General features: G+C 41.8%; 1 protein-coding gene across 2 annotated transcripts in view; it reads left to right on the top strand.

Annotated features, from left to right (window-relative positions):
* The first annotated feature begins 386 nt into the window (after positions 1-386).
* Positions 387-27,189, top strand: part of atp1a3a (ATPase Na+/K+ transporting subunit alpha 3a) — a 38,382-nt gene continuing 11,579 nt past the window's right edge. The window contains exons 1-11 of one of the 2 annotated variants that reach the window (XM_017708500.2): positions 387-528; positions 680-818; positions 13,317-13,430; positions 15,199-15,258; positions 15,465-15,668; positions 16,449-16,562; positions 17,581-17,715; positions 17,834-17,951; positions 20,073-20,341; positions 23,457-23,655; positions 24,132-24,376. In XM_017708500.2, the coding sequence (XP_017563989.1) occupies positions 813-818; positions 13,317-13,430; positions 15,199-15,258; positions 15,465-15,668; positions 16,449-16,562; positions 17,581-17,715; positions 17,834-17,951; positions 20,073-20,341; positions 23,457-23,655; positions 24,132-24,376 (1,464 nt within the window). In that variant the 5' untranslated portion in view covers positions 387-528; positions 680-812. The other variant, XM_017708499.2, reaches the window with a different exon arrangement.

The raw sequence follows: 27,189 nt of genomic DNA, 5'->3' as shown, positions 1-27,189 counted from the left end.
TATTCTAGAAAGCCGCATACTTCGTGCGTTCTGACAGCAGTTTGGGGACGGCCATTTTCTGTTTCAGCATAGCAGTGCCCCCATATACAAAGGCTATAAAGAAATAGTGCATAAAGTCTAAAGGTTTGCCCTTTACTATTATACTACTATAGAATGGACATTTTTGGTGGTTGTCGTTCTGTGTTGGTGAATGACCATGAGCCACGGTCTTGAAGCTACATGGAAGTGAATCCTCTCATCCCTGTTCCAAAATCTAGTGGAACGAGTGGAGGCTGTTATAGCAGCAGAAAGCAAGAGTGAGATTTGATAAGCATAAATGGATGTGATGCTCGGAGATCCACATACTTCTGTCCTCACATTATGTCATGAAACTGTCTTTAGCAAGTTTGGTCTGGTTGCAGGCGCTTCTTTCAGACGCGGACTAAGCGGCTCGGGGTGTGCCGCGGCTTCAAGCAGCGGCTGAGGCGGAGGGAGACATATCACAGGACGATGCGCTTTGGCTCTTCAGCTGGCAGGCTGCTTTGACGGGTGAGAGCGTCGCGCGCACCCAAATCACCTTAGTTAACCAAGCCCACCGCGCTCTATTTTAACGGAGTTCACTCCATGACGGCCCCGCCGTGTCCGTTATTATAAATGATATCTTAGAAAAATCACTTATTTCATTCATTATCTTTTCTAGAATTGACCTTCTGTGTGAAGGGGTCTCTTTTCCGCCTTCTCCTTCCTACATCGTCGTTCTCCATCTCTCCTGGCTGACTGAGAAAGCAAACGCCGTTTGAACGACTGCAGAGACACCGACTGACTGCGCCAAAATGGGGGTAAGAGCCAAACGTAATGTTTAGGCACCTGTTTTGTGGCTTATTTGAGCATATTCTGTCATATTTTGATTTCCATCCCATATTTAGTGGGAGTGCACTGTAACCCCCCTTCAACAATATCCATTCTCTTCGGCTAATCTTCACACCTTTCAGCCGTGGTGGACAGAGGACGGGTTTCACATCACTGACCTTATAAAATAAAGGTGCAGGACGCTTCACGTCTGTTCAGCACTAGACGGTTCATATTAAGCCATAATGCGGTTACAAGAAGACAGGAAACCCATCGTCGAAATCGAGTTCAGTGCACTGGCAGACATATTACGTGCTGGGGACACGATTGATATGCAAGAGATGGACACATTTCTCTACAGCGCCTCGTTTTAGAAATATAGCGAAATACACGAACTGATTATTTACCTTATTAGGAATACCCGACTCGTTTTTAGGAAGCTTCGTCATATCTCTGTCTAACCTTTTTGAAAGGTTTATGCTCGGGCACAATTAATAGCAGATTACAGTGAATAGTATGATTTTAGCAGAGTCCTGACTGGATGGGTGGGGACTCCAATATGTGTAAAGGATGCACATTCGCTGCCCTCTTTTCATAGTTTCCCCATCCACGCAGTGTTTGCTGGATTCGTGACATGCATGGATTCCAAATGGTTGATAAAGGGAACAGAAAGTGGACTGGTGAAGAGCGGTGCAGACAACTGCGTCAAGATGGATGCCTGCTCCCCCCACCAGTTTCTGCACTGATTACTGGTTCCTATTGGTGTTGACTGTCCAGATGCAGATGTCAAGATGCAGTATAAGCACATTTCTTTCACATTAAAGTTAATAATGCATTGAACGGTTTGTGGTATCAGAGTGTCCTTCCAAATATTCAGTCGATTGCATTGGTCAAAAGGGCATATGAAGAAGTCATCTTGAAAATACCTGCATCTCATCAAAGCTCTGACGCATATCCTTTAATCACTGCTGTATTAATCACTCGTGTTTTATGAACGTTGCATGGTGTCGTTCTGTCTTAGTCATGTCAGGCAGGGACTGCGTGTGACATTCTGTGACTGCCTCAAGGGGGATGTTGGTCAGTCAGAATGGAAATTCCCAGTGCTGGTGCTGCTGTCATGCACCACAGGGGTAATAATATTGAGTGGTAGTAGGTAATTTAGGCAAACCATCAAAGCCAATAAACCAAAAGGTAGAAGCTGCGTTCATCTGGTGCATTGAGTGAAGATGAACGAAGGTCAGGCACTCAAAGGGTCATGTGGAGGGGTGGTCGTTTCTTGAGAGGAAATGGGGGAGCACAGAGGAGGAGGGGGAAAAGATGGAGATTGTGTCACCTTGAGGCAGCCTCAGCCAGTGGTTTGGCGTCAGAGGCTCAGGTGCGATAGAGGGTCGAGGCAGGTGCGGTGGTGAGGAGAGAGGGTGATTCCGACTGAGATGCCCTTGGGGCATGGCTCCAAAAAGACAAACCAATCCGGGTGCGCGAAGTGAATGATGAATGTGTGTAATGATATAATGATGTAATGATATATGTGTAAAACAAGCCATGAGAAGCATTTTTCACTGCTTTGCCATGTTTATCAAAATTGAGATTTTAAGCAAATGCAATCTGTGCAGTCTGAGGCCATTTTTCAGTTACCTCATATGATAAAAATGTTGATATCTTCTTTCACTATAATGCAGTCTAAGGCAAAAAAAAATGTAGGCGTTACTGAGATGCATACAAATCAGGATATTATGCAATCTAAAGGAGGAGGTGTGTAGTGAGTGTGTGTGTGTGTGTGTGTGTGTGTCTGTAAGAGAGAGACAGACAGAGACAGAGAGCGAATGAGTCAGAGCTGGAAGACAAGATGTGTGATTATACATGGTTGTGTAAAACACTGTTCGATATCTCATTTGCATCGACAGGACTGGTTGTCCCTGGTGAACAAGGGGGACAGAAAGAGTGTGTGTAAGCATGTGTGTATTATGTAGTTTTCCACTATTTATGTCATCCATAATGATTTTATGCCATAGCCCACAGTCAATCAATACACACAGGCTGTTGTGCTACGCATTGATGGTGGTGATGTCATATCCGTTTGGACATCCCCCAGTCGATCAAGAAGATAATTTGGTTGATCCTCTCAACAGCATTTCAATCTGTTTTCTCTCCTACAAAGTTAATTGTTTTGATTTTATTTTACTGATCATAATGGCTAAGATAACATCACCAGATGTTTTACTTACTTGGATCCACCATCACTTAAAGAAACAGAAAATAAAAGACTGATAAACATTTCTGTTTGCTGAGCCTTGCCACAAAGGAGTTTTGAGTAATGAGGAGGTTTATGCCACAAGGTTGTGTTTTAAGTGATGCGATAGAAAAACTACATTTAGTTCCCTTAAGAACTGTGATCACAGAAGTGTGATGAACTTTTTAGTGGTTTAATGTAAAAATATTTTGATTTGGAAACTGTGGGCCGTTGCAGATATTTGATATTAGGAATGCATCGAAATCGATACTGGTATTGAGTGTCGGCCCAATACCGTGCTCATTTTCTTGTACTAGACTTCATAGAACTGCTGCAATACTAACGTCCCATTCCACCTAATACCTTATAATACCACGTGTATGCTGCCACTCTAATGAATAGTTCAAGCTGGCAGTGATCAACCGCTCATACAGAGAAGAGTTGCTAACCCTATGGAGATTGTACACAAAGGTGCTGGTCACTTTTAACATTCTGCCTTTGCATATTTCCTCCAGTCATTAGGAGTGGGGGAAGATTCGATTCTTAGATACATTGCGATGTGGACTTGGACAATTCTGAATTGATTCACAAATGTCAAAAATCAATTTTTTACATTTTAATTTATAATGTAATGTTGACAGAACGCAAACTGTGGAACTTGGAAGTGCAGCGCCCGGACAGTCTCTGGCGTGCGCATAACAAAAATACAACTGGATGAGCGAGAATACACCTTCTATGTATTCTGTGTAATGCTAAGTTAGGTCAGGAGTCAACAACACAAATGTTAAGAAGAGCCATTTTGTCCTTTCAACAAAAATGAAACCACCTTGGGGGCACAATATTTTATGTCAGTATGTCTCAGTACTTAATATAAAAATATAGATGGAAATGCAGACATCCTTTGCTCTGCTTTAAGCTTTAGCTATAGCCACTTTCCTCCCATGTCCGCCAGGACACTTTTCCTCAAACGTTGAACAGTTCCTTGTAAAATGTCTCTCAATGTTGGACTGTTTTTCAGGGCTGAAGTTTGTTTGAATTTAAATTCTAACTGAGGTGCCGAATGTAAACCATTTTAGGTGGAACAGTAAAATTTGAAAGAGAAGCGACTTCATCTTCCCAACTTTTTAGTGTTTGACAGTCTCTCATTGCAGATTTAACGCACCTGGAAACCAATTGCAGTGCGTAGAAATGCGAATAAGTCCATTTGTCTCCAAATGTTTGTCTTAAATCTCTCTTTGCTTCTTCGTTAGCTACTAGCTAGGAGAGATTGCGTTGCTATATGACCTATAATCTGTATGCCTCTACAATGAGACTAAAAACTGAAGTTATAAAATCACTAAAGAAAACAGTTAGGACAGCTGGAACGTGTGCTGTGTGGACATCCATTGCCACTGGATCTTATGTCACCATAACAGCACCTTTTACCACAGATGAGTGGCAGTCAGCGTCTCATGTGCTCCAAACAAGAGCAGTGAATGAGAGCCTTGCCACTTGCCACATCACTTCCATTTGATTTATTAATAAAAGAAATTGGAAGTAAATTCATTATAGATCATTGCAAATACTTTGCTTTAAAAGTACCAAGTCCTCACACAGTGAGAAAATAAATTCTGTATAGAAAAAAAAGATGCATCAAGATGCATTGCAATCATTTTATAATCGCATCGCATCCCTCTGAGTCGTACTTGAATCGTGAGGTGCCTAGAGATTCCCACCCCTACCAGCCTTACAAGTCATACACTGCGTGATTTTGGCCAATTTTTAAGCACACATAAACACAATCACAGTCACTTCCGCAGTGCAGGTGGAAACACGTAGGCTAACAAAACAGAGGCCAAACAAGTCAACATTTTTTACTAAAGGTTATATATGCCGAGTTTACATTATAAGCATTAATACAGCGATGTCTTTGTATAATTGTCTGTACAGAGAATTGTTCCACTGTGTACATCACCACCTAGTTTTTTGTACTTAGCAGAGCTGCAGTAGCTCAGTTTATCAGCATGTTTGCTTAGTAGTTGTGCGCAGTGTCTTATTTTGAATGAAATAGCTTCATTTAACATTCTGCATTTCGTATAGAATGGACCAAGCGTTTTTTTGCAGTGTGAGCATGTCAGTACAAGATGGTCTATTTAAAGGTAGCCCCAGATGTGATTCCTGCTGTCACAGGGACCAATGAGGAGCATGAGAACAAAACTATGAAATGTACTGTACTTATAGCTGTCCATAAGCATTTTCCTGACGAGGAACAACGTTCTCCACTGCAGTACTACTCTATTTAAGGTAACTAATGTAACATAGCTAGCTAATGCATTTAATTTAAAATTAGCTAGATTTTAACGGCTTAATTGTTAAGGTATATTGCACTCATTTACTCTAACAACTATGTAATTCTAAGTAGGTTCATTATGATATCACACTTGGTACTGGGGAGTGCTAAAGGACATATGTACTCAGTGTAAAAAAAAACTCACAGACCAATCGCATGCATTGTAAATATCACGTGATGCTACTCAGCTAATCAGATCTGTGCATTACGATGTGCACTGAGACTCGAATGAGTGACGCACACACAGGGGGACAAGGTGAGAAACAGCAGTCGCAGAAGAAGTCAGTCAGAGGGAAATTATTTCACATGGTGTAAAAAGAGAAAACTGACAATAAATGTTCTTGAAATATTATTGAATTGTTCTTTATTTCATTTGACATTCAGTTGTTGCTTGCATAAGATGTTGATATAACTACTAGGCTACTTTAGTATACAGCATATGGCACTGAATCATTATGCAAGTTAGACATTGTGATGTTCTGGACCTTTGCTTATTGAATTTTAATTAAAGACCCCTGGCCTAAACGTTCTGCTCTTACCTAAAACAATTAGTACATCATCAAATATTGATTTCAGATTCAGATTCCTTTATTGATCCCAGAGGGAAATTGCAGATGAAATTTGAAATGTAAAATCTATTTGTCTGTCTGATGCTGAATATTTTAAAGCAAATATCTGCCAATACTGATGTGATTCCACCTTAAATAGTGCAGCAGGGCAGTTATAGTTACCATTTAAGGTGGAGCAGGGAAAATTCAAATAAGACATGCCAGAATATAACTGCTGCACCATTTAAGGTGAAACAGGAAAATTTGAACAAGGGGTACCTGAATGTAACTGCTACACCATGTAAGGTAGAATGGGAAAATTTGAACAAGAAGCTGACAAATAGGAAACCAGCTTCTGCTTTGTCAACTCTTGAAGGTCTTCCCACCATTGAGATGCCTCACTGATGTTAACATGACTCTTTGCCCTTGCCTGATCTACTTTCTCAGTCGTTATTCTTTAGATCTTCTCCTCTATGGCTGTTTCTTTGCCATCTCTCCTTGGCAACACATGGAGTTCACCTCCTCTTCCACTTGACCTGTGCATGAGCTCGAATGCCCCATGTTGGTGATTGACTGGAGTAGTGTTGTGTGGTTTGGCCCCAGCCACTTGTTTGTTTCCGTTTTACTAAGCCAGGGCTGTGTATGTACACTGGATTTTTTTTTCAGCGCACACATTACTAACAGCTAGTGGACCGTGAGGTGACATTTGCTGAATTTGACAAAAAGAGTATTGGATTAAAATTGCATACCTGGTGTGGTGCAATATGTCTTTTCTTATTGCTTTTTCCCTTGGGCCATTAGGAAACACCAAGAGTGGGAAGGGAGTTCTCTTTTTCACAAAAGGTCTCCCCCAATTAACTGGAGTGCAGATGTAGGATGCTTTTTTGGGGGGGGTGACATCCATGAAATGAAAGGGATTAACATTGTTGAATCTGGGTATGGATTAATATGACGATGAAAGTGGACAGTGTTATTCACTGGAATTTGATATATAAGCATAAAATGTCATCTCTCCCCCAGCCTCTGGTACACTATATGTTGAGCTGAAGTGTGAATGCTGCAGGCTTTGGAATTGGTGTCAATAATGTCAAAAATCTAGGTCTTTCCAGAAACTTCTGTAAGTGCACTTCAGCTGGTCTTAAGGAGAATAGCAACCAATGGGCCTTGTAATAAAAGGGCACACATGTGCCCGCTGGCTGACATTGCTCAAGATGAATGAGGCTGCACTCAGGAGGGTGTGTGTGGAACAGTGCGCATGAGCATTGAGGACTGAACAGTAAATGTCAGAAGGAAAATGTTTTGTGAATGAGAACACGTTTGCTGTTTATGAGACTTTCATTAACAAGTACACTTGAGCCGAGGGCTCAGTGTGGTCATTGTGAGATGGATTACCTCACTAATATAGTAAGCAAGAAACTCAGTGAATGAATACATGATATGACAAATATGCAGAATATTTTATTGTATTATATTAAATTAATATGAATGAAAGAAGACGTGAACATTTAGTCTCAGACAGGGAGAGAGCGAGAGAGAGAAAGAAAGAGAGAGAGACTTAGATTACGATTGTTCAGTGGGTTAATCCAAGCTGTAGTAAACAACCATAATCCTGCTCTACTGTCGCAGCCAGGAGGATAAAACGAGGGAAGTCTCGACAGATGGCCAAACTGATCACACACAACCTCACCCACAACAACACACACACATAGACACATAAATGCTGTAACCCTGGTCTTGTGGAGCTTTTTTTTGTGCTTTTATTTGTTTTGGTTTCTAGTTTTTGTTGCTCTTATCTAAGGCGTTGTACTATTTTGGACTAACTTGTTTTATTAATAATTTGCAATATAGTATTAAAATTATGCAAGAAAAAATTGTAGACAATGAAAACTAATTTATTAGGCTGCAACAGCAGTTATTTTTTTATCTTGCAGTCCTTAATGGCAATGTGTGAATTCCGATTTTAAGCTAAATGAGGTTTTGCTTATGTGATGGTGGGGCTTATCATGCCTTATAGTTTGGTTACCAGCTCCAAATAGGTCAGGAAGACACAAACAGTGAATGCAGGCATGCCACGTCAGTAAAGTGACCTAGTATGGATTAACCACATTACCACATTAGACCACCCTTCACTGCGCACACACTCAGACACACACACACACACACACACACACACACACACACACACACACACACACACACACACACACACATACACACACAGATCCCTCCAACATCTCTGAGGATCTCAGAGGGACTGAGCATGTTGAACTATAATTATGTGTGTCTGTGTGTGTGTGGCATCAACTGAGTGGCATTTCCTTCCTCTCCTTGTCTAGCAGGTGATTTCTAGGTGCTTTGCTGGTTGTAAATTCTGTAGTAAAAGATATACATTATTTACAGGAGGCTATACCTTAGCAGTAAACCAAAAGAAGACTCTTGCATTTGTTAAATATCTGAAGTACTTTATACATTGTTGATTTGCTGTGTTGTTGAGATAATAGTTCTGTAAGTTTATATAGAATAGAGGATTCTATAAATTTGTAGTCTTTTCCTTAAATGCCCAGGTGTCACTGCTGGGAGAAATGTGGAACTGACTGAAAAGTTTGCATATTTTCAAATGTTTTCTACAACCAATAAAAGTTAGGATGCTGTGCAAACAGTAAATAAACACTGAATGCAATAATGTGCAATTCATGTAAACCCTGTATTTAAAGGAAAATAGTACAAAGACGACATATGAAATCTTGAAACAGAGAAATTGTATTGTTTTTTTAAAAAATATTTGCCAGTTTTATGCCAGCAACAAGTTTCAAAAAAGTTGGGATGGGGCAACAAAAGACTGGTAAAGTTGTGTAATACTAAGAAAAACCACCTGGTGGAACAGTGCTCTGGGTCAGAGCACATTTAAGATAAACTAAAGTTGATTGGAAACATGTCCTGTGGTCTGAAAAATTTTGGAAATCGTGGACACTGTGACACTCCAGGCCGAAGAGGAAAGGGATCATCTCGGCTTGTTATCAGGACACAGTTCAAAAGCCTGTATTTGTGATGGTATGGAGGTGCATAAGTGTTCAAGGTACCATTAATGCTGAACTATATATAGGTTTTGGAGCAATGTATGCTGCCATCCAGATTACGTCTTTTGCAAGGAAGGCCTTGCTTATTTCTGCAAGATAATGCTAAACCACATTTTGAACACATTACAACAGCGTGACTCCATTGTAAGACAGTCTAGATGCTAAACTTGCCTGCCTGCAGTCCAGACCTATCAACCTTTTTGAAAACATTTGGCACATTATGAAACTAAAAATATGACAGAGGGGACCCCAAACTGTTGATGAGCTGAAATCCTATATCAAGCAAGAATGGGAAAACTTTTTTTCAGAACTATAGCAGTTGGTTTCCTCAGTTCCCAAATGTTTACAGAGTGTTATTAAAAGAAGAGGTGGTGCAACACAGTGGTACACATGACCTGCCCCAACTTTTTAAAAATGTGTTTCTGGCATCAAACTCAGAATGTGAATATATTTTTCAGAACATACCTAATTTCTCCATTTCGGCATTTGATATGTTGTATTTATATCCATCCATCCATCCATCCATCCATCCATCATCTTACGCTTCTCCGGGGTTCGGGTCATGGGGGCAGCATCCTAAGCAATGAGGCCCAGACCTCCCTTTCCCCAGCCACTTGCAATAGCTCTCTGGTGGGGATTCCGAGGCACTCCCAGGCCAGCTGGGCAATATAGTCACGCCAGCGTGTCTTGGGTCTTCCCCGAGGTCTCCTCCCTGGTGGACTTGCCTGTGACACCTCACGAGGGAGGCGTCCAGGAGGCATCCTAACCAGATGCCTGAACCATCTCAACGGGCTCCTCTTGACGTAAAGAAGCTGCGGCTCTACTCCGAGTCCTTCCTGGATGACTGAACTTCTCACCCTATCTCTAAGGGAGAGTCCAGACACCCTGCGGAGGAAACTCATTTCGGCCGCTTGTATTCGCGATCTTATTCTTTCGGTCATTACCCAAAGTTCATGACCATAGGTGAGGGTGGGAACGTAGATCGACTGGTAAATCGAGAGCTTTGCCTTGTGGCTCAGCTCTTTCTTTACCACAACAGACCGGTAAAACGCCCGCATCACTGCTGACCCAGCACCAATCCGCCTGTCAATCTCTCGCTCCCTTGTACCATCACTCGTGAACAAGACCCAGAGATACTTAAACTCCTCCACTTGAGGCAAGAGCTTATCCCCGACTCAGAGAGGGCTCTCCACCCTTTTCCGCCTGAGAACCATTGTCTCGGATTTAGAGGTACTGATTCTCATCCCGGCCGCTTCACACTCGGCTGCAGACCGATCCAGCGAAAGCTGAAGTTCACGGCCTGATGTACCCAATAGGACCACATCATCTGCAAACAGCAGTGATGTGACCTTGAGGTCACCAAAACGGACACCCTCCGTCCCCTGACTGCGCCCAGAAATTCTATCCATAAAAATTATGAATAGAATCGGTGCAGCCCTGAAGTTGGAACACACCCACCCCAGTCTGCCAATCCAGTGGCACCGCCCCTGATGTCCATGCAATGTTGAAAAGGCGTGTCAGCCAAGACAGCCCCACAACATGCAGAGCCTTGAGGAACTCGGGACGGATCTCATCCACCCCTGGAGACTTGCCACCAAGGAGCTTTTTAACTACTTTAATGACTTCGGTCTCAGTAATGGACACGCCTTTTCCCATGTCTCCAGACTTCCCATGCCTCCTCACTGGAGAACGTGTCAGTGGGATTGAGAAGGTCCTCAAAGTATTCCTTCCACCGCCCAATGACGTCTTCAGTCGAAGTCAGCAGCACACAATCTCCACTATATACAGTGCTAGTGGCACACGGTGCTTTCCCCTTCTGATCACCTGACGGTTTGCCAGAATCTTTTTGGAGCCGACTTAAAATCACTTTCCAAGTCCTCACCAAACTCCTCCCACACCCGGGTTTTTGCCTTGGCGACGACTGATGCCGCAGAATGCTTGGCCTGTCGATACCTCTCAGCTGCCTCTGGTGTCCCACAGGCCAACCATGCCCAATAGGACTCCTTCTTCAGCTTGACGGCGTCTCTCACCTGGGGTCTCCACCACTGGGTTCGAGGACCTTGCGGCCACAGCTACAGTTAGCCGCTTCAACAATGGAGGAGCGGAACATGGCCCATTCTGAGTCAACGTCCTCCACCTCCCCCGATATCTGGTCAAAGTTCTGACGGAGGTGTGAGTTGAAGATCAATCTGACAGGTTCTTCTGCCAGACGTTCCCATAATCCTCATTATACGTTTGGGTTTGCCCAGTCTGACCGGCATCTTCCCCCACCACCTGATCCAACTCACCACCAGGTGGTGATCAGTTGACAGCTCAGCTCCTCTCTTTACCCGAGTGTAAAACACATGGCCACATGTCCGATGACACGACTACAAAGTCAATCATTGAACTGTGGCTAGGGTGTCCTGGTGCCATGTGCACTTATGGACATCCTTGTGTTTAAACATGGTGTTCGTGATGCACAGAAGTCCAAAAACTGAACACCACTCAGGTTCAGATCAGAGAGGCCATTCCTCCCAATCACACCCCTCCAGGTCACACTGTCATTGCACACGTGAGCGTTCAAGTCCCCCAGTAGGACAGTAGAGCCTCCAGGAGGAGCACTTTCAAGCCTCCTTCCCAAGGACTCTAAGAAGGCTGGGTACTCTGAACTTCTGTTCGGTGCATAAGCACAGACAGCAGTCAGGACCCATTCCCCAACCCGAAGGCATAGGGAAGCTACCCTCTCGTCCACCAGAGAAAACCCCAACATACAGGTGCCGAGTCGAGGGGCTATGAGAAAGCCCACACCTGCCCGCCGCCTCTCACCATGGGCAACCCCAGAAAAGAATAAAGTCCAGCCCCTCTCAAGGAGATTGGACCCAGAGCCCAAGCTGTGTGTTGAGGTGAGCCCGACTATATCTAGCCGGTAGCTCTCAACCTCACGCTCCAACTCAGGCTCCTTCCCCGCCAGTGAGGTAACATTCCAAGTTCCAAAAGCCAGTTTCAGTAACCGAGGATCAGAATGCCAAGGCCCACGCCTTCAGACACTGCCCGATCCACAAAGCACCGAACCCCTACTAATGCCCTTCCCATTGGTGGTGGGTCGATGGGAGGGGGGACTCATGTAACTCCTTCGGGCTGGGCCCGGCCGGGCACCATGAGTAAATGCCCGGCCACCAGACGCTTGCTGGCGAGCCCCTCCCCCAGGCCTAGCTCCAGGGTGGGGCCCTGGTAACCCTGTTCCGGGCAGGGTACTCAAGTCCTGTTTTTTAATCATTTTCATAGGGGGAATTTTGTATCACACTTTGTCTGACCTGTCACCTAGGACCAGTTTGCCATGGGAGACCCTACCAGGAGCTTTTGCTCCAGACAACATAGCTCCTAAGATCATTCAAGCACGCAAACCCCTCCACCACGATAAGGTGGTAATACATGGAGAGGTCTTTATACTATTTTTTATTAAATTTAGATGCAGGCATTTAGCAAAAAAAAGAAAAATGAGAGATATTTCTAAAATAAAAACATTTTTATATAAATGTAGTGTAGGAGATGATGTTTTCCTCCTGATTCTCATGCTCAGCATGTTTTAGCATGCACAAATGTGAATAACTGCTTATCTTGGTGATAGCATGAATCTGGTCTGTTAACAGTAACCAGCAGCATTCAACTGCTAAATTCATCCATTAATTGCATTTTAAAGATATGAATGGCAGCAATACCAGCTTGGACTGAACGATTGTTTCTGCATCGCCATCTCAATGTGTGCATGTACAAAGTCACATCACTGGGTGTACAAGGTCAAGTAAGGCAAATTAAATCTGTGATTTGACAGTGCCTGTAACCCTCAAGTCCATTTCAAAGGGCAGAGTTCAATGACTGCATACAATTTTGTTGAAAATGTAGTAGATGTGGCTTTGGGTAAGCCAACCCAAAGTGATGAACTATGGATTGTGCCGTCCAACCCCATCCAGTCTGTTGTTTTTAGAACATGTCTCTGGTGAGATTTTCTCTGCAAATGGTTGAACACTGACAGCTCGTGAGGGGAAAAAGCTTTTGCCAGCTTAACAGGACTCTGGTCCAAAAAGGTCATCAGCTCTAATCATCTATTACCACTGCTGTCAGACGCATTACTCATAGAAGTAACAGAGACAAGTGGACTGCCTAAAAATGAAAAATAAATTTCTGTCCAACTCAGCTTAGTATTGCAGCCTTGAGTGTGACTTTTTTCTAGTACAATAGCCCTGGCCTACGGCTTCTGATCTGGGTGATGTTATGTTGAATGATCTGGACTTTGAGATCTCCCTAATTTTTTGTTTCTGTAGTACGGACGGTCGGACAGCTACCGTGTGGCAACCACACAAGACAATGATGAGAAGGAATCTCCCAAAAAGAAAGGAGGGAAGGATCTGGATGACCTGAAGAAGGAAGTACCACTGGTAAGACACAAACATATGGTGTATAAATATTGTTGCATTATTCCCTATAGAGGGTTCTTTCAAAGAACTAAGCAGCTAAATCATGTGATATCTAAATCTCTAACCTGTTTCTAATGAAAGGAGGAAAAAATAAGTTTTTCATTTCAAATAAAACTTTGTGTTGTGTTTTTTATCAAGGAGGACAATAAAATATTTTTGAACAAAAAAAGCACAAATATTTTAATCTGCTCACATGCACTGGTTGTTTTGTGCTGGCTTTTCTACAGTGTTACACATATACACTGATACACTATATTTCCAAAAGTATTCGCTTATCTGCCTTCACATGCATATGAACTTGAGCAACATCCCATACTTAATCCATAGGGTTTAATATAATGTTGGCCCACTCTTTGCAGCTATAACAACTTCAACTCTTCTGGGAAGGCTTTCCACAAAGTTTAGGAGTGTGTTTATGGGAATTTTTGATCATTCTTCCAGAAACGCATTTGTGAAGTCAGACTCTGATGTTGAATGAGAAGGCCTGGCTTGCAGTCTCCACTCTAATTCATTCCAAAGTGTTCTGTTGGGTTTAGTTCAGGCCAGTCAAGTTCATCCACACCAAATTCACTTGCTTTGTGCACCTTGCTTTGTGCACCAGTGCGCAGTCATGTTGCAACAGGAAGGGGCTGTCCCCAGATTGTTCCCACAAAGTTGGGAACATGAAATTGTCCAAAATCTCTTGCTCTGCTGAAGCATTACGAGGTACTTTCAGTGGAACTAAGGGTCTGAGCCCAATTCCTGAAAAACAACCCCACACCATAATCCCACCGCCACCAAATTTACACTTGGCACAATGCAGTGAGACAAGTACCATTCTCCTGGCAACCACCAAACTCAGACTCGTCCATTGGATTGCCAGATGGAGAAGCGTGATTCATCACTCCAGAGAACATGTCTGCACTGCTCTAGAGTCCACTGGCGGCGCTTTACATGACTGCATTGCGCTTGATGATGCAGAAGGCTTTGATGCAGATGCTCAGCCATGGAAACCCAATCCACTGAAGCTCTTTACGCTGTTCTTGAGCTGATGTAAAGGCCACATGAAGTTTGGAGGTCTGTAGCAATTGACTCTGCAGAAAGTTGGCGACCTCTGCGCACTATGCTCCTCAGCATCCACTGACCCAGCGCTGTCATTTGGCCTACCACTTCATGGCTGAGTTGCTGTTGTTCCCAATTGCTTCCACTTTGTTAGAATACCACTGACACTTGACTGTGGAATATTTATTAGCGAGGAAATTTCATGACCAGACTTGTTGCACAGGTGGCATCCTGTCATGGTACCATGCTGGAATTCACTGAGCTGAGATCAACCCTTTCTTTCACAAATGAGTGAATACTTTTGGAAAAAATAGTGTATATTCACCCTCACTCATTTTGGTTATGAAAAGATTTAGGCTTAGCTAGTAATATTACCAGAATAGATTTGAGTCATTATCAGACCAGCACAGCTTCACTCATATGTTGCCAGTTAAATTTCTCATTTTAAATAGTGTTTTAGACGCGTGAACATTAAGCCAGCAAAATTTGATTTACAAACAAACATGAAAAAACAAATATTCTTTTGTCAATACTTCATATCAGCTTTCTGCTGCCATATTTAGAATAATCCTTTACTTTATGCTGAACATCATCACCTTGGATGTGAACATTCTTATCCTTACATTCACTTCCACTCTGTCACATTCTATCACATTTTACATTCTATCCATGCAACTCTCTCTATTAGACAGAACATAAGATGTCAATTGAGGAAGTGTGCCGAAAATACAACACTGACATTGTACAGGTGAGTTCCACAGATGTTTTATTTATCCTTTAATATTTTAAGGAATCTTCCAGGATCTGGGAAATAAAAATATTTAAACTGTACAGTTCTCAATGTTTTGCTGATCTAGATACCAAATTGCCCAGCTTTAGTGTAGAGCTGTCACAACTAAAACAGTTGTCCTGGTTACACTAGTGATAATACCTGCATGCTGTCTCTCTTTCTAGGGTCTGACTAACGCTAGGGCAGCCGAGTACCTGGCCCGGGACGGTCCAAATGCGCTGACCCCTCCCCCCACCACCCCAGAGTGGGTGAAGTTCTGCCGGCAACTCTTCGGGGGTTTCTCCATCCTACTGTGGATTGGAGCCATCCTGTGCTTCCTGGCCTATGCCATCCAGGCTGCCACCGAAGACGAGCCAGCCGGAGACAACGTGAGGACATCCTCCTACACATACACACATATACAAGCAGATATAAATGAGGGCAGTGGAAAGCAGTTAGGGGAGCTTGGAAAGAGGTAAGGGTATTAGGATAGTGTTGGGGATCAGGACTTTAGGACTTGATCTATAGACAAAGATAAAAAACAATGCTTGAATGCTACTTGATGCTGATGGAAATCTATCACCTAAGAGCACATGTTCCTAGCCCTGGTCCTGAACGACGCACTGCCATGCACATTTTAGTATTTTCTCTGCTCTGGCAAACCCCTGTCAGTCATGAAGGGCTTGTTAATGAGCTCATTTGTGGGTTCGGGTCTGTTGGGAGCAGGGAAAACACTATAATGTGCAGGGCAGGGGTACTCTTGGATTAGGAAACACTGCCTAAGAGTTTTATCCTTTAACACACCTGAAACAACTAACAAAGCTGTATAGGAACATCTCTGTTTTAGAACCAGGCTTGTTAGAAGCTGAAACCACGCTCAGCTGCAGCATAGATCTCATGAAATTATGCACCACTTATCAAGAGGAACACTAATGGACAGAACAGCATACAACCACAAAGACAAGACAAGAGAAGCAAGCGTAAACCCTTTTTGCTCAGTTGTGGTTCTCAAAATTAACTCAAAGCAGATCAAATTAGCCACAATTAGTTTCTAGGAAACCAGGTAAACACAAGGACAAAAAAAGTAGGGATAGGTAAGTAATCCCTCAAAAGAACATAATCACTAGATTGTGCACACCCTAATCCATAATCTCTGACTCTTTCCTCAGTTGTACCTGGGTATCGTGCTGTCTGCAGTGGTCATCATTACCGGCTGCTTCTCCTACTTTCAGGAAGCTAAAAGCTCAAAGATCATGGAGTCCTTTAAGAACATGGTGCCCCAGGTACTGACAATCAGTAAAAATGCAAAAACGTATTATTATTATTTTTTTTTTTTTTTTTTTTACCAAAACTTTTTTTACGTCACTTTCAGTGTCAGTGTTGATCATAATCTCAGACCTGATTCTCTTCAGTAATTTAAACATACTTATATCACATACAGTCATGAAGATCGAAATTCCATTCTGACTTTAATCAAGGATGACATGTTTAGTAATTGCCAAAGAAGTGCTTTCAGACCTACTTACCTAAACATAAGTCCACCTTAAATAGTGCAAATTACCAGTTGACCCTGCTTTAATACTGAAACAGTCTGAGCACTAAATGTCTACTTCAAGCTCAATCCCAATTATTTTGCCCTGTCTCACAACATAAAATCCTGTGACTGTCTACAGAAGTGAAGGATCTGCTGTATTATATGCTTAATGTGTAATAATATATTCTATAAATCAAGTCTAATCAAGGTTTAATTATATATAGCTTTTTACAACAGGTGTTGTCACAAAGCAACTTTACAGAAAAATCTGGGTCTGAGACGCCATGAGCAAGCCAGTGGTGACAGTGGAAAGGGAAAAACTACCTAAGAATAAGAGAAAGAAACTTTGAAAGCAACCAAGACTCAAAAAGGAAACCCATCCTCCTCTGGTCGACATCATTATGGGTGTGATCTGTGTATCTTCCTGCAAGCTGTATGTGTGAGGAAAAAGGGAGGAAATTCTGAACAGTTATGTCTAGCTGTCTATGTGTGGGTTAAGAACTATTGTACTTAGTTTGCAAATGGTCCAGGCAACAATATGCCAGAGCCAGTCTATAGAAACACAGCCATTTTCTATGTTGGATGGTTCAGCATGGCATCTGTGAAATTTGCACACAACAGAGAAATAAAGATCAGTGCTACAAATGCAAGGCTGTCCTCCTAGTCCGAGATCTGTTTAAGAAAAAGGGTCCAAAAATTCTACTGATGCCTGAATGTAATCTTCTTCTTGTGTTCAAAAGTATAATTTGTGTGTCTGTGTTCCATAGCAAGCGTTGGTGATCCGTGAGGGTGAGAAGCTACAGATTAATGCTGAGGAGGTGGTAGCTGGAGATTTGGTGGAGGTGAAAGGAGGAGATAGGATCCCTGCTGACCTTAGGATCATCTCCGCTCATGGCTGCAAGGTATACATATAATGTTTTGCTCTGGAAGCCGTTCATTTGTCAAAGAAATTATTCTTATTTGTCTGCTGAAAGGCTAGCTAGGTAGAAATTGTATGATAACATGGATCTCCATCTTCAGGTGGACAACTCCTCTCTGACTGGTGAGTCAGAGCCTCAGACCAGATCACCTGACTGCACCCATGATAACCCCTTGGAAACCCGCAACATTGCCTTTTTCTCGACCAACTGTGTTGAAGGTATATCATCTTGACATACGCCTCATAGTTGCTTCTGGACTCATCTTCTGCCCCCGTGTCTGATTCATACTGTAGTTTAGAGTTTTTTGTTTTTGCCCTTCTTTGCTGCGAAATGGACAAGTGTTGTCATGACAACCACCTTTCTAGTTTATTATTATTTATTTACTCCATCTTGTCACTTATCAGTTACCCACACAATCTTATCTCTCTCTCTCTCTTTCTCTCTCTCTCTCTCTCTTTCTCTCTCACACTCTCTCTCTCTCACTCTCTCTCTCTGAGTGAAATCAAAAAAAGAAAAATTATATTATTCAGTAAATATAGAGATTTTATGATCAAACACACTATCTCTGTCATTCTACAAAAACCTTAACAGTTTTTTTTTTGCTATAGACAGGTAAAATTGAGAATTAAATTTCCCTTCCCCTATGATTTTAGTGATTAAGATGTAAATTAATGTAAATTAAAACATAAATTAATAGGTGATTGATGGTCTGATGATTGAGAAAAGTGTTTTACCCCTGAAACATCCCTACTGTGCATGTGTGGCCTTCGTTTTCCTTTTCAAAGATTGTTTGCATGCTCACCGTGTGACTGAGCAACAGTACAGTTCGACTTGAATTCCTCAGTCAGGCTTCACTGTGTATTTGAAGCTAGGATCTAGGTTCAGATTTACTTTTGAATCCTAACGAGTGTCAATGATTGACACGGGAGAGTTGTTTTATAATCAGCATTCTGGAATGCTTGGACATATGAGCCATGGCACTCTGTATGCCTTTGTCACTGTCAGCGACTCATACATTGAAGTGCCTGCCTCAGCAGAGGTCAACAGTGTAATGATCTTGGTTAAAGAGTGGCTGACTGCATATGCTCAGGTTGTCAGCAGGATGTTTGCTGTGCAATGACTCCTGACACTAATACTTGGAGACTGGCTTAATGCATAATGGAGATCTACTGCCCCCCACTGGTAGATACAAGTAATACAAGAAACTTAGAAATATCTCTACATTACGAGATAGCGCACACACACTGGTAACTCAGACTTTTGTTTCAGACTTTGGGTTGAAACACTTTATCAGCAACTGGGCTATGTATGTATATATATATATATATATATATATATATATATATATATATATATATATATATATATATATATATATATATGAGTATGCGTGTGTGTGTGTGTGTGTGTGTGTGTGTGTGTGTGTGTGTACACAGTACAGTTAACTTAAATAGATGCTAGCCTAAATGTTATAGTACCAAAACTAATATAGCATTGTTTATTTTTTGTTTACACTCTAGATTAACAGATGCTAATTCTTAAAATATTTTGAAACTTCAAATTTGCCTTCTTTTGTCATCTTAGAGTCAGAATAAAACGCCACACACTTTCACATTATTTTTATAAACTAGGACCGAGGCCTTGGGATGTCATGAAAAAGAGCCTTTAGTTCAAAACAAATATGATGGATGGCATTAAAATACAGATTGCTGTGGTAGATTTGCAGTTATGTCTGCAATAACAAGAATAAAGTTAGTTTATCCTAGTGTTAAGTAAGCAATTGAGTGGACATTAGCATTATACTATATTCAAATTTTAGCTGTCATTTCAGCTTTTCATTTTCCAAGCTTTCCATGAAGCTTGTTGTCCACACATGATGTCAGCACTATTTATTTATTTAAGTGGTCACCCCACAAAACAAGATTTTCTGTTTTAAATACTGAGCATGTTTTATATTTACTGTTATAAATCAGGGATTCCACAAGTGGACTATGAATAAAGCAAAGATGTATAGACTGGATTATTCACACCTCACATCACAGGATAATCTGGAAAGTCCATCCTGAAATTAGGACACCTTTTATGATTGTCAGGACAGGCAAATTGGCCCGAAAAATGTTCAACACATTATTCAGTGATAGCTGCTATATGTATGTAAAAACTGATGTGAAATTACCAAAATATTTTCAAAGCAGGTCATTTCCAATAATAGAACTGTTGTCTATTAAGTTAAAAATGTTAAAAATAACCACTGACAGAAGAATTTATATGAGAACACATTTTTAAGTAATATATTTCTTTTATAAGAAAACAAGTAATATGTTTCTTTCTTTCTGCAGGTACGGCTCGTGGTATTGTTGTGTGCACAGGAGACCGCACTGTCATGGGCCGCATCGCTACTTTGACCTCTGGCCTTGAGACTGGCAAAACACCTATTGCCAAGGAGATTGAGCACTTCATCCACATCATCACTGGTGTGGCAGTCTTTCTGGGCGTCACCTTCTTCATCCTGTCCATCATCCTGGGCTACAGCTGGCTAGAGGCTGTCATCTTCCTGATTGGCATTATTGTGGCAAATGTGCCTGAAGGTCTGCTGGCTACCGTCACTGTGAGAACTGATCTACTTTTTTTGTTGTTGTTCTCTGTCCTGTCGTCTCCTCATTGTTTTAATTTCTGGGTATATCTATATATATATATATATATATATATATATATATATATATATATATGTGTGTGTGTGTGTGTGTGTGTGTGTGTTTAGTATTGATGGTTCACATGACTTCTCTATTTTAGTGCTTGTCGGTAGGGCCCGACTGACATTAGCAGCCCAATAACATTAGATGTCTTAAAGCCTTACAGACTCATTGGTAAAACCATTTAGTTCAATCATTAGTTGCTCATCTTTATAATATGGGCAGACAGGTTCAATAATCTACCTAAGACTTCCTTCCCTAATCTACCAGCACATCTGTATCCTTGATTAAAATAACACAAGTGCAATATATAACATTCACATAAATGCATAGTACACATATAGTATATGTAAGTATGGTAGGTCCACTTTTTGCCTATGACCTCCTTCCCTCCCTTCCTCCCTGCCTACTGTAGGGTGTTAATTTACTAAATGAACAGGAAAATAAATCCCCTCCGGGCCCTACACTGTATTACCAAAAGAATTCACTCGTCTGCCTTCACACGCATATGAAATTGAGTGAGATCTCATTCTTAATCCATAGGGTTTAGTATGATGTCGGCCCACCCTTTGCAGCTATAACAGCTTCAACTCTTCTGGGAAGGCTTTCCACAAGGGGTAGGAGTGTGTTTATGGGAATTCCTGACTATTCTTCCAGAAGCGCATTTGTGAGGTCAGACACTGATGTTGGACGAGAAGGCCTGGCTCGTAGTCTCTGCTCTAAGTCGTCCCAAAGGTGTTCTGTTGGGTTGAGGTCAGGACTCTGTGCAGGCTATTCAAGTTCTTCCACACCGAACTCGCTCATCCATGTCTTTATAGACCTTGCTTTGTGCACTGGTGCTCTGTCGTGTTGGAACAGGAAGGGGCCGTCCCCAAACTGTTCCCACAAAGTTGGGAGCATGAAATTGTCCAAAATCTATTTCTCTGCTAAAGCATTTAGGGGCCAAGCCCAACTCCTGACAAACAACCCCACACCATAATTCCCTCTCCACCAAACTTTACACTTGGCACAAATCTCTACACAGTTCTTGAGCTGATTTGAAGACCACATCAAGTTTGGAGGTCTGTAGCGATTGACTCTGCAGAAAATTGGTGACCTCTGCGCACTATGCGCCTCAGCATCCGCTGACTATGTTATTTTATGTGGCCGACCACTTCATGGTTGAGTTGCTGTCGTTCCCAATCACTTCCACTTAGTACCACTGACAGTTGACTGTGGAATATTTAGTAGCGAGAAAATTTCACGACTAGACTTGTTGCACAGGTGTCATCCTATCATGGTACCACACTCGAAGTCCTGAGAGCAACCCATTCTTTCACAAATGTTTGTAGAAGCAGTCTACATGACTAGGTGCTTGGTTTAATACACCTGTGGCCATGGAAGTGATTGGAACACCTGAATTTAATGATTTGGATGGGTGAGTGAATACTTTTGGAAATATAGTGTGTCTACCATTAGGCTCAGAAACAAAAAAAAGACACACTTCCCTTCCTCATCTTCCCACCGATTCACATTAAGCTGGTCATATCTTTACTTTTCATGTAACATCTGTAAATGCTCTCTTATGTGACATCTGTGTCTCACCTACATCTCACCTTCTGCTCAAATCAATAAGAACAAAAATGAACACACTGATTTAGATGAGCAAGTAGACATCAAAAATGTCATTGAGTCTTATATTGTAAAAAGCATCTGACATGAAGAAAGCTTTCAGAGGATCAAATACTTTTGCAGAGTTCATTTTTAATTGATGTGCTAGTGGTTGTCACAGCAGCATTAATAAATTTAAAAATAAAACACAGTTTTGGTTAAAATGACTAAAATCTGTAAAGTGCATCCAGATTTAACCTTTAGTATGATGACAGCATGTTATAATCTAAGTTTATTTTTGCTTTTTAAAGAAACATGATGACAGATATAACATTAAATAAATAAAGTATTATTTAAAACTTTTCTGCCTTTTATTTGTGTTAAATAAATGTGACGAGCACTCACAATCCAATCAGCTAGTGAAGCATTGTTTAACTATAACTACTGGAATGTACAATTAAAATAGAAAATAGAAATTATACAGCTTTGGTCGGGCCCTAGTTGAATGTGGTGTTAAAAACTGTATCTACATCTTGTTCATTGTGCTTCAGCAGCCAAATCCCTCTGTAACTCTACTTTTCTCCTACGAATTATCGTTTGTAGTGTCAGTGGTACTATTTGTGACTCGTTGGTGTTGTTGTTGGTCCATGTTACTGTCATGTCTGTCTGTGACAGCTTGTGTCCTTGTTTTTGTGAATCTCTTTTACTGTGTCTTTTCTCTCTAATCCTCTGTTTCTGTGACTCTTTGTGACTGTGACTCTATCGCTGTCTCTCTGTGTGTGTTCCTCTTTCTCTCTTGTCCTCTTTTTCAGACTCTCACTGTTGAAAGCCTAGGCCAGTGTGAAAAGCTGAAAAAGTATTACTCTGTGGTATCTCTAGATTGCTTGCGCTTGCTAATGGCTGAAAATTGGGAGAGAGTTGACACTCTTGCATTTGTAGGATATTGCTGTGCTTGGCTGCGTTGGGCTAGCCTGTGCCCACTGATTGCGCTACAAAGCCAGAATGTGCTTTAGATATCTGTGCTGCACCTGTGCTTAGTTCTTCAGGGCCCTCTTTCTAGAATGTTCTGCAAGTGCACTGCTGCACGGCACTGCACTGCAATAAACAGTGCCAGTAAAATTGTGTTGGGGTTTCACTAACACAGACTCTTCTTTTTTCTCTTTCTTTATTCCACATTTTCTTTAAAACTGTATCTTTCTACTACCTCTCCAACTACGACTCTTTTCTGTCTCTTTGACTCATACCTTCTTTCTTGTACTTTCTGTTTTTCACCCTATTTTCCTTTCTCCTCCTCAATGTCTGAACTGCCCATCTTTGCGCCGGCCTTCTTTCTGTTGCTCCTTATTTTTTCTTTCCTTTGTCTTTTGTTTTTTTTTTTTCTCTCTCTTTCTCTCTCTCACTCTCTCTCTCTGTCTCTGTCTATCTTTCTTTTTCTGTCAGGTGTGTCTGACCCTTACAGCTAAGCGCATGGCTCGTAAGAACTGTCTGGTGAAGAACCTTGAGGCTGTAGAGACTCTGGGTTCTACCTCCACCATCTGCTCTGACAAGACTGGCACTCTAACGCAGAACCGTATGACTGTCGCCCACATGTGGTTTGACAATCAAATCCATGAGGCAGACACCACTGAGGACCAGTCTGGTGAGAGGATGAACCTGCAATGCTAACTGTTTACAGTGAATGCCATAAGGGAGCAGTTTAATTAATATTATTTATGATACCTATTTCTTTCTATTTCTATTTATTTGTTTGTTTGTTTATTTTATTTTATAGGTCATGTATCTTAAATGTTTCAGTGTGAAAGAGCTAATGTAGTATCAGTTTTACTCTTTCATACCCAGAATGCGATAGAGAGGCTATATATTGAACTATATGCTTTGTGAATGTTTTTAAATTACAATTCTCTTGTTCTATGTTAAGGAAGTTTCACAGAGATTTCTTCATATTTTTCATTTCAGATTTAGAAATTTAGCCCAGTCCCGTACAGTTATATTAGTTGTATGTTCTGATATTTTCTTTCCAGTCATGATACACTAATGTAGTATGACTGGATAACAAAATGTATTATTGCAAAATGGTTCTTATTGTTCAATGTTCAACAAACTGTTTCTTTTTAGGGACATCTTTTGATAAGACATCAGTGACATGGGTATCACTAGCCCGTGTGGCAGCGCTCTGTAATAGAGCAGTGTTTAAGGCAGGGCAGGAATCTCTACCAATCCTGAAGCGAGATGTGGCTGGTGATGCCTCTGAGTCAGCCCTGCTGAAGTGTATTGAGCTCTCATGTGGCTCAGTCAAAGCCATGAGGGACAAGAATAAGAAGGTGGCAGAGATTCCCTTCAACTCCACCAATAAGTATCAGGTTAGTAATAACCTAAAGAGTGAAATGTAACATAATACTATTTTGGGTTAATTAATGGCCAGAAAACATGTAATTACCAATTAGATATTTAGTAAGGATCAACCAATTATCAGCCCTAATAATCAAAATTGGTATTGAAACTTGGGTCTTTGCCCATTAAAAGTATTTTACATGATGAATCTTCATCTCTAATGCAACTCAAAAAACACTTTTGCTCACAACCATACTGGATCAGGAAGATCTTTAATTAATTGCATATTTTTCAGAGCTGTTTTCAAGTTATTACTTAGATCTGTTGTCTTTTTAATGACTTTGATACCTTGCATTTTTTCATAGTTTCTATATGGTAATATTATATGAAATCTCTAAGCTCTTTATGTTTATAATAATCAAATGTTTAGCATTACTATGTTAATAAACATTACGTCCCATTAATGGCAGTCGAACACTGGCCTCGTGTCGTTATTGGCCTCCGTTTTCACCAATAATCGTTATTAGCCCAGAACTATATATAAGCAAACTCTTAATACTCAGTACAAATCATAAAATGTCAAAGTAAAATTTTTGTATTGTTAATTTTTTTTATTTAACGTATTCAATGTTGGGATGTCAAGGCATACTTTATTTGCTCAGGTATTGGCTAAAATAAGAGCAATCCTGTTCGCATCCTTTGTTTAGTTTTTTTACTCTGTTTACTTCACTTGTGTTGAGATGCATTAAACTGACATTATTCACAACCTGCAGCAGCAAGGAGTGTTTTCAGAATGCAAAAAATCTAATGTCTGCAGTGTTGAACTGTTTAAAGAAGCTTGAAACATGACATATCTGCATCTCAAGCATTTCCACTGTGTTTAAAGTAGCCACCTTGCCATGTAAAGTGTGTGTGCAGTTAGAGACTGTTTTGCACCTCTTGTTGTGAGTGCCATGCCACCAAAACCATTCCTGCATGTTTTTTATCCTTGAATCACAATCGGTTAAAAGTGAATTACGGAAGCATTGTGCTTTACTGTCCGTGTGCACCATTATTAGTTTAAAACTGACATTAGCAGAAGCATTAACAGAAATGTTAGCTCGTTCAAAGGTGAGAGAAAAGTGAAGTTACAGCGCTTGTATTATAATAGCATAAAAGTTTATTCACCATATACAATGGTTATTTTACACAAAGGGTCCAGTGAAACTAAAGCTATCAGTTCAGAGTGTATAATACAATGCATATTATAGAAAATGAAGTGAAAGTCATCATATGAAAGTGCTGTTAGCCAAATCATATCACACACTATAAAATGTTCATTTTGAAAAAGCAGTTTAAAAAACAAATTAGTCCAGAATGTCAAATTATGCACACAGTAAAGTCAACTGAACTCAGATAAAAGAGGGCAAAAAATAATTGGGACATCCCTAATTAAGCTGTAAGATAATGCCTAAAAATTGAGTCATCTTGTATGTTAAACTATCCATCCATCCTTCCATCCATCCATCCATCCATCCATCATCTCCCGTTTCTCCGGGGTTCGGGTCGCGGGGGCAGCATCCTGAGCAATGAGGCCCAAACCTCCCTTTCCCCAGCCACTTCCACTAGCTCCCTGGGAGGGGTTCCGAGGCGCTCCCAGGCCAGCTGGGCGATATAGTTACGCCAGCGTGTCCTGGGTCTTCCCCGGGGTCTCCTCCCCAGTGGACTTGCCTGTGACACCTCCCAAGGGAGGCGTCCAGGAGGCATCCTAACAAGATGCCCGAACCACCTCAACTGGCTCCTCTCAACGTGGAGAAGCAGCGGCTACTTTGAGTCCCTCCCGGATGACCGAACTTCTCACCCTATCTCTAAGGGAGAGTCCAGCCACCCTACGGAGGAAACTCATTTCGGCCGCTTGTATTCGCGATCTCGTTCTTTCGGTCATTACCCAAAGCTCATGGCCATAGGTGAGGTTGGGAACGTAGATCGACCAGTAAATCGAGAGCCTTGCCTTATGGCTCAGCTCTTTCTTTACCACAACAGACCGGTAAAGAGCCCACATCACTGCTGACCCAGCACCAATCCGCCTGTCAATCTCCCGCTCCCTTGTACCATCACTCGTGAACCCCGAGATACTTAAACTCCTCCACTTGAGGCAAGAGCTCATCCCCGACCCAGAGAGGGCTCTCCACCCTTTCCCACGTAGGAACCATGGCCTCGGATTTAGAGGTACTGATCCTCATCCCGGCCGCTTCACACTCGGCTGCAAACCGATCCAGTGACAGCTGAAGTTCACGGCCTGATGTACCCAATAGGACCACATCATCTGCAAACAGCAGCGATGTGACCCTGACGTCACCAAACCGGACACCCTCCATCCCCTGACTGCGCCTAGAAATTCTATCCATAAAAATTATGAATAGAATCGGTGACAAAGGGCAGCCCTGACGGAGTCCAACTCTCACTGGGAACAAGTCTGACTTACTGCCGGCCATGCGAACCAAACTCCTGCTTTGTTTGTACAGGGCCTGAATGGCTCATAGCAAAGAGCCATGTACCCCGTACTCCCGAAGCACCTCCCACAGAATACCCCGGGGAAACACAGTCGAATGCCTTCTCCAAATCCACAAAGCACATGTGGACTGGTTGGGCAAACTCTCATGAACCCTCCAGAATCCTGGAGAGGGTAAAGAGTTGGTCCAGTGTTCCACGACCAGGCCGAAACCCGCACTGTTCCTCCTGAATCCGAGGTTCAACTATAAGCCGATCTCTCTTCTCCAGTACCCCTGCATAGACCTTACCAGGGAGGCTGAGGAGTGTGATTCCCCTGTAATTGGAACACACCCTCCGGTCCCCCTTTTTA

Source organism: Pygocentrus nattereri, chromosome 1 (genome assembly GCF_015220715.1).
Source record: "Pygocentrus nattereri isolate fPygNat1 chromosome 1, fPygNat1.pri, whole genome shotgun sequence".
Lineage (NCBI taxonomy): Eukaryota > Metazoa > Chordata > Actinopteri > Characiformes > Serrasalmidae > Pygocentrus > Pygocentrus nattereri.
This window is presented reverse-complemented; position numbering and strand designations above follow the sequence as displayed.